General features: G+C 38.4%; 2 protein-coding genes across 4 annotated transcripts in view; one reads left to right on the top strand and one right to left on the bottom strand.

Annotated features, from left to right (window-relative positions):
- The window catches only part of tm9sf1 (transmembrane 9 superfamily member 1), a 13,099-nt gene extending 9,526 nt beyond the window's left edge, over positions 1-3,573 (top strand). For all 3 annotated transcript variants that reach the window (XM_077244402.1, XM_077244404.1, XM_077244403.1), the window contains 3 exons: positions 144-329; positions 596-869; positions 2,397-3,573. In XM_077244402.1, the coding sequence (XP_077100517.1) occupies positions 144-329; positions 596-869; positions 2,397-2,790 (854 nt within the window). In that variant the 3' untranslated portion in view covers positions 2,791-3,573. The remainder of the gene's footprint in view (positions 1-143; positions 330-595; positions 870-2,396) is intronic.
- A 1,604-nt stretch (positions 3,574-5,177) lies between these two features.
- nanog (nanog homeobox) lies at positions 5,178-8,087 on the bottom strand. Its single transcript, XM_077244407.1, has 4 exons — positions 7,591-8,087; positions 6,517-6,878; positions 6,317-6,430; positions 5,178-5,631 (listed from the first exon to the last, which is right to left on the bottom strand). Exons 1-4 carry the CDS (start codon positions 7,946-7,948, stop codon positions 5,314-5,316), a joined length of 1,152 nt encoding a protein of 383 aa, XP_077100522.1. The 5' UTR covers positions 7,949-8,087; the 3' UTR covers positions 5,178-5,313.
- Between the last annotated feature and the right edge of the window lie 319 nt (positions 8,088-8,406).

Here is an 8,406-nt window from a genome sequence, read left to right as displayed (position 1 = left end):
GTCACTAATTTGCATTGATGATTTGGCAATATTCTGTGTAAAACAGTCATGTCAATTAGGTAAATTGGGATGTAAATGAGAAGAGAGTTGCAGATGGGAAGAACATGACCTTCAGATAACCCTCTTTCCCGTTTTTTTTTTAGGAATCATTGTCATGGCACTGCTGGGGATGTTTAATGTCCATCGCCATGGTGCCATAAACTCGGCAGCGATTGTATTGTACGCTCTGACCAGCTGTGTGTCAGGTTACTGTTCTTGCAGCTTCTACACACAGATCCAGGGCCAGCGCTGGGTCTGGAACATTATTCTCACCTCCGCGCTCTTCTCTGGTGAGACACAGCAATCTTCTATATTTATACATATAGATGGTATATACAACAGGAGCACACTGTGTGGGGTATTGTTTCCCACAATGCAATGTGCTCAACATGATTTTCCATTTCCAGTGTGTTTTATTTTAGATGTTAATCTCAACATACATATTACTTGTCACAATTACAGGGTTTTCATCAGCAAATGTAACTGACATTTCACCCACTCACCGTTGCTCTCTTTGTTCTTCTCTTCTATATTTCACTCGCTCTTATTCGTTCAGCCCCCCTCTTCTTCACCTGGAGTGTGGTGAACTCTGTTCACTGGTGGAGCGGATCGACCCAGGCCCTGCCGGCCACCACCGTGCTTCTACTGCTCGGCGCCTGGGTGCTGGTGGGCTTCCCCCTCACCGTCATTGGTGGAATCGTTGGAAAGAACAGAGCAGGGAACTTCCAGGCCCCGTGTCGCACTCGTAACATACCTCGCCAGATCCCCCAGCAGCCCTGGTACAAACACACGGCTGTGCACATGGCCATCGGCGGCTTCCTGCCTTTCAGGTAAGAGCAGTGAGTCTTAGCAGATGATTTCCAGACAGTGGAAGAAAAAAAGAAAACTTTAAGGAAACATTTTTAAATTGTATTTCATTCGTGGGAAAAAGTAATTTCTGGATGTTTTTGCATGTGTTCATAATTTCTTTGACAGCCTGGCCAAAAATGATGTCCACACAATTTGGCATGCTTCATTTCGTTATTATCACAGATAAATTCCAAGAACAACCACATAATACGCTTACATAATTGTTACAAATTTTGTATAATATTTGATTGGGTATATTTGGGTATGAATGGGAATATCTGAATCAAATTTTAAATTTTCCATCACTTTTGAGGACCATTGTATATTAGATTACATTTTGAATATAATAGGATATTTATACATTTTATATATAATACATAATATAAGAACACGTTTGAAAACTTGTTTTCTTCCATAATATATATTGATACAATATCCCATTTAAAAATACATATTTTTTTAAAATGTTTTCTTATATAATATATATTATAAGTAAACATTGTGTGTGTGTGTGTGTGTGTGTGTGTGTGTGTGTGTGTGTGTGTGTGTGTGTGTGTGTGTGTGTGTGTGTGTGTGTGTGTGTGTGTGTGTGTGTGTGTGTGTGTGTGTGTGTGTGTGTGTGTGTGTGTGTGTGTGTGTGTAGAATATATTAGCAGAATTTAATATGTATTATTATAGGATGGAATAAACATTATGTAAGAAACCATGTTAATAGAATTTAATAACATTTAAAAATCCTTTTAAATTTAATAAAATATATTATTTAAGAAAACATGTTAACATACATCAAATTTAAAAATATTGAGATATATATATATATATTACATAAGAAAACATTAAAAAATATTTTTATATAAATAAGAAATCATTTTAATATAATAATCGAAAGTTTTTCTTATAAAATATATTATATTTTATATATATATATATATATATATATACATATATACATATAATGATTTTTAAATGTTATTAAATTCTGTTAACATGCTTTCTTACATAATGCTTATTCCATTCTATATTTTATTTATATATATATATATATATATATATATATATATATATTCTGTACCTCACTAGTTTAATTCGTCAAATAAACTGACTTGTGTGAGTAGTAATTCAGCACTTGCGGGTAGCTCGAGTTAAATGTCCTCATTCCTTTATATCAGCGGGACTCGCGTGTGGCGCTGATATCTGTCTCTCGTTAGCAATCGTGAACTGCTCCATACCACAGTCATATTAAAAACATCAATGTATTCACTCATCCATAAACATTATTAGATCCATCAGCATGGCAGCAAATATAATACATTTTAAAAAATTCAAATGAAAAAATAAGATTTTTTTTAAATCATATAAGAACATTTTTAATATAAGATAATATAAATTACTTATTTATTTCATATTTCATATATATATATATAAATATATTTTTTTTTTATTTTTTTTTTTATTATATTAAATCTTTATCTCCTTCTACAATTGCTTTTCTCCTCTTGACTTTGCAGTGCCATCTCAGTAGAACTGTACTACATCTTTGCCACTGCGTGGGGGCGTGAACACTACACACTCTACGGCATCCTGTTGTGTGTGTTTGCTATCCTGCTCTCGGTGGGCGCCTGCATCTCTGTGGCCCTCACCTACTTCCTGCTCTCAGGCGAGGACTACCGCTGGTGGTGGAGAAGTGTTCTCAGCACCGGCTCCACTGGCATCTTTATATTTCTTTACTCTCTCTTCTACTACCACAATCGCTCCAACATGAGCGGCCTTGTACAGAGCGTGGAATTCTTCGGATATTCTTTGCTCACTGCGTTTGTTTTCTCGCTCATGCTGGGAACAGTCTCCTTCTGGGCTTCTCTGGCTTTTATTCGTTACATCTACCGTAGCCTTAAGATGGACTGAGGGCCATTTCCTCTCAAAATGCCCCCCTACCCCTTCAAATGGGGAGAGAGACTCATGGACTAGTTCCTCATGGATCCCTGCACGAGCAGGTTTTGTGTTGCTGAAGTATATTAAACTATCAATGCCAATCTTAAAAGGAATAGGGAACAGACAAAGCGACTGACTAAAGACTAATTTAATATTCCATTTTGCTCACCAACACCCTGATACTTAAAATTCACATAGATATATAGTTGCTAGATTATCTGCACATCAAATACAGAAGTATTTAAGAGTCAGCTGGGTCATTTGTGCTGCTGAAAGGGTCAGATTTTCATTCTTCAAAATGTTGCTTACCATGTATCCAAGACTTGAAAGTTGAAAGTCTGTTTTGGATTTTGTTAATGTAGTGAATATGACTACAATGATTAAATGTCAGTTTCAGGACATAAGGGGACAATAATAAGAGGCCTTCATATTTGTTTCAGAAGACCATTGAGAAGATAAAGCACTTATTGTACTGTAGGTGAGTTTACTTGATGATTAAAGGGGGATGTAGGGTTATATGGAAGGACATTATCATTTTTGAGGAAAAGAGATGTGCCATATTGTGTACATGGTGCAATATGTGCATTTTGAGTTTTGTAAAGATTTAACAAGAAAGCTGAGGAAATGAATAATTATGGAAGCAATACCATTGTCTGAAGTCGCCATCAACTGAGATCTGCTGAAATGTAAATATACTATGTTTTCAATAAAGTCACTTTTATTACAGTAAGAGAAATAAATGTGGGTGAAATGCAATGATGGTGGTGTCTATCATATAAATGTATGTAAATTGAAAAGACGAAAGCTCACTGTCAGATATGCCCTTTCGATCTGTTCTTCCATTCCAAAGTTTGGGGTCAGTAAGATTTTTAGAAAAAAGTCTCTTAAACCAATGCTGCATTTTGATTAGTGGAAGTAAAAAAAAAAAACAGTAATGTTGTAAAATGTTATTTAAATACATTTTTAAATGTAATTTAGTTACTTTAGTCATTTCATTAGTCTTCAGAAATCATTCCCATGCTGATTTGGCTCTTAAGTAACATTTCGTATAATGTAGAAAACAATTGTTGCTTAAAAGTACATTAACTCCTTAGCAGTTAAACAAAATGCATGTATTTTGTGGATGAATATTGTTTTATAGTTATCCTCCGTTAAAAAAAAAAAGGTAAATGTGACGTCGTGCACATGCATATTACGGGTTCAGTCTATAGGAATGTAGTTCTTTACAAAGTAACATTGCCAACTACTGCCTGGCAGCATAACAGCCTTTTTAATTGTTTTCACAGATCCTTGTGAACAGGGATCATTTTGACAACGTTGTCATCTGTACATGAAAAAAGAAAAACTATTTTTTTGTACATTGTGTAAACATACCCTTAGGGGACATTTACATGACACCATTTTCAACTAAAACTGTGTCTTGGCCAATCATTTACATGACAACTTATTTTAGGGGTCTAAAACAGACTTTAAAAACCGGTTTCAAAAGTCCAAGTTTTTGAAATCTAGCATTATAGTTTGTGTAAGTACAAAAACGGGGACGGCCTGCGCATTTGTGTTCAGTCTATGGGAATGCGTGTCCCCAGGCTCTTTACAAAGTGGACAATTGCCAACTGACATTGCATGCATAAAAACAGTTTGTTGTTGAAGTATCATTGACAATGTTATCATCGAAAAAGAAAAAGTTTTGTAAATCGTTGTCATGTAAACGCACCCTCACTCACAAGACACCACTACAAGGCAGCAGTTATGATGACCAGTTCTGTTCCTGATGAAACAATTACTTTAAGGATACATTAAAAGCAGTACGTTTAAGTGTTGAGCAGGCCTATGATGGCAAATAACACTTGAATACAGAACTACATGCTGAGGGGGAAAAAAGCCACAAACTTAGGAACAGATAAAACATTTATTGCTCAACTGGGTCAAATAACTGTTTTTGTGTGGGCAGGAGTACTTTGCAAGCACAAAGCTTGAGTGTCAATTACAAAAGACCAGATACAGGAGAGCAAGAATTTCATAAATGCACAAATGTAACAGATCACATACAGAAGCGGTAAAACACAGGGAAATTGATACACAGAACGAAAAACAGTGCAGACCGCCTTTTCTTGTACACAGATGTAGAGCAGTGCCTTGCATTCAAATTCATGGAACTCATTTAAGAAGATTGACTTGTCCTGACTAAATCTAAAAAAAGTAAACGAGCACCTGGAAGAGCAGAGGGAAAGATATTAAATACTCTGAAAAGGTACAATGAAGTTATAAAAATAGATCTCGGTATAAAACGCGCTGAGTTTAAAAAAAGGCAAACTTTACAGATTCAAAAAAATCTTGAGACATGTCTCACTTGGCCCCAATTGGCAATCCATGACATCAGCGCCTAAAAATATCCAACAGTTTGTTGCCAAAAAAAATTATATATTTACAAATACGGGGAGCACCCAAGGCTGCGAGGCTGAAAGCAATGGATATATACACAACAAGCAGCCGCACTCACAGCAAAGTCATTCCTTTTGTTGACCATTGGGAACTAGGCATGGATGCCATTTGAGTAGGACTGCTTCCTTTGTTCACTGCATTGCCAACATCACGGGCTTGCATGTAGCTAGTAGGGTTGGGGAACTCGTAGTGCGTCACAGCTGGGGGCAAAGGCCAGTTTCCCGGGGGTCTCGCAGTGGCCTGAGAAGGGGAGCGTGGCTGTGGGTAGCTGGGGTAGAAGGGTGTTTGTTGAGGACTCCTCTTGAACAGAGGCTCTCTCACCTGAGGGTTACTGTAGTGATCTTGGTTTGCTCGAGCGGTTTCAGTCTGAAACTAAAGAAAAAAAAGCAACATTTTTAGTAAACTAATGATCAGTCATTTGTATCATCATGCCTTTAAGACATTATCCAAACTACTGAAATGCCTCCTTTGTAGATGATAACTTGTTCTACGTCCACACTGATCAGTTCTGCTACCAACAAGACAGAATAAGCAACAGAGTAGACGTCGTCGTTTTAAACCTGTAAGACTTTATTCTGTGGAACAAAAAGATGAGTTTGAAAGTCAATGGGATCACATGTTGTTTTGGACGCCATTGACTTTCATTGCATGGATAATCAGTTTAAACACTCTTCAAAATATCTGCTTTTATGTTCCACAGAAAATCAACATAACACATTTTTTATTATTACTACAGCTTATGGGTAACTTGTATCATTGTGCCTTTAAGACACCATTAAAACTATTGAAATGCCTTCGTGAACAATAATTTGCTCTACATCTACACTGATGTATTGAGCTACAGTTCCTCTACCACAGAAGAGAAACTTCGGGTCACTTTCTTTTGAAAGAAAAGACTTTAGAAAAGAAAAAAAGTGGGGTTGGGTGTTCGTTTTGACCCCATTGACTTAAATTACATGGACAAAAATGGTTAAAACATTCATATCTTTTGTTTTTCTCAGAAGGAGGAAAGATGCATGTTTGGAACGACATGGTTTTGGCATGAAAACGCACTCACCTGAGCAGCTGATGTGTTTGGTACGGCATTAACGACGTATCTCTCGGTCATCCAACTACTATCTCTTTGATGCCTCTTGAGTTTCATCCTACGGTTTTGAAACCACGTTTTCACCTTAGGAAAGACAAAGCGTCATTATGACACTGACGGCAATCCATTAAAGCTTTAGCAACAGTCTTCAGTCTCTTTATATCGCTAACCTGTTTGTAAGTTAGTCCCGTCCCTCCAGCCAGCGTCTTCATCTCTGCGGGCGTGAGGTATCTTTGAACATTAAACCGGTGGATAAGAGCATTCATCTGCTCCTCAGAGAAGGCAGCACGGGTCTTGCGAGGCAGGGCTGGACGCCGGGCTGGAGATGTGGTCCGCATGGGCAGGGGCGGAAATGCATCAACCCCCAAATTCTGACTCACCGGCTCCTCTCCTTCAGCTGAGATGGAGTTTGAGATTGGTTCTCCGCTGTCAGGACTGCCACCATCCGTTTCGTAGTCCCCATCTTTCCAGGGCGGGTGAGTGAGGTTGGTTAGAGCGCCTCCCTCACGACTGCTCCCTGAGCTCCAGGAATCTATACAAACGGGGGAAATAAAAGATTTACTTCATGGACTATGCCATTTAGTACATAGAATTTGATAAACCATTAAAATGGGTTTATAAATTTGCTTCCATTTCCAGAGGGCATGGTTTATAAACCAGAACACAAAGCGGTGTTCTTTTTTTTATTAAAGTTTTTTTGATAATGGAAATTAAGCTGTAAAACACACTTTAGATGAAAAAAAAAAAACACATTAAGATGTAGCCTTTGCAACTGAAATAATTTAAGTTGCCATACTAAAGTTCTTAGAAGTGGAAAAGGCACGCGCGCATGCATTTTATATATATATATATATATATATATATATATATATATATATATATATATATATATATGCGAATGTATGTATATAGTAAAACCTTTGGTGTGAGAGACCCGGGTTCGAATCCACTGCGTGACACCAATGTGTCCCTGAGCAAGACACTTAATCCCTAGTTGCTCCAGAGGCGTGCGACCTCTGACATAAGGCAATTGTAAGTGGCTTTGGATAAAAGCGCCAACTAAAATGTAAAACGATAACAGATGTTGTAAAATGTTCTCCAATAACCTTTGAATTATTTACAACTTAGGAGGAAAAAAACTTTTTTTACGTTGAAACAGAAAGTTATTACTTCATTAGGGAATAATTAAGTGATTAAAATTGGCTTTGCAACCATTTAGTGAGGCTTGGTCAGAGGAGGGTTACCTGGGGTATGAGCCTCTGAGTCACTGGGTGTATCGCTGCTGGCCTGCTCTGCATCTTTGGCCTTTGGATCGGGCTCAGTCTTATTATATGAGATGAAGAGCCGTCCGTTCTGCGCGTGGGTCGGGTAGTTGCCGTAGTTGCTCGCATTGCCGTTCTCTGGGCTCCAGGATTGCGACTGCTGTGTGGTCTGAGCGGAGTAATAGCTCGCGGTGACCCCGCCGGACTGAGCGTACGCGGCCTCGGCCCAGCTCAGATTCGGGTGGCCGTGCTCAGACACCTGCGGGTACACCAGCCCGTATGCATACGCATGATAGGATGGGTTGAAGTTGTAACTCACTGGTATCTTCCAATCCGCCATTCCCTTGTCGAATGAACGCAGAGCAAAAAGCAAGTGTGCAGAGATAGACCTACTAATAACACCTGACTACAAAAACCCAAAAGGGGTCGCCTACCCTCGAAAACAGATGCCGATAATTGCTCTCCTCCTCATAGTCACGCAAAAAGACCCCTTGACATGACCTGATAAAAAAAAACGCGTGGAGAAGGTGATTTATAAGGCCAGGTGAGTGGATGTGGGCGGGTGGATTTGCGAAGAGATGCGCGGACCAATCAGCTTCAGCTTCTGAGAGCTGGAAACCACACCCTGCTGGCCACATCAGCTGAGCCAGGTACTCTCACCTTTACATGGTAGATAGCCTACAGTATATTTGCATGTTTTCATTTAGCGTTTTACATTTTTAAATTACACAATTAGGCTATATTTATTAATGAAAATTACTACTGAATTACTATATAAAAATAACCGATTAAAATTAT

This window comes from Siphateles boraxobius, unplaced genomic scaffold (genome assembly GCF_051911475.1).
Source record: "Siphateles boraxobius isolate OS27281-9 unplaced genomic scaffold, OSU_SipBor_1 26, whole genome shotgun sequence".
In the NCBI taxonomy this organism is placed as follows: domain Eukaryota; kingdom Metazoa; phylum Chordata; class Actinopteri; order Cypriniformes; family Leuciscidae; genus Siphateles; species Siphateles boraxobius.
This window is presented reverse-complemented; position numbering and strand designations above follow the sequence as displayed.

What these genes read in the sequence shown, in the direction of transcription:
- nanog (XM_077244407.1), bottom strand. Translation starts at nt 7,948, where the DNA reads ATGGCGGATTGGAAGATACCAGTGAGTTACAACTTCAACCCATCCTAT. An exon ending in CTCAGAGGCTCATACCCCAG is followed by an intron (nt 6,879 to 7,590) that starts GTAACCCTCCTC and finishes CCGTTTGTATAG; the next exon opens with ATTCCTGGAGCTCAGGGAGC. An exon ending in CGGGACTAACTTACAAACAG is followed by an intron (nt 6,431 to 6,516) that starts GTTAGCGATATA and finishes GTCTTTCCTAAG; the next exon opens with GTGAAAACGTGGTTTCAAAA.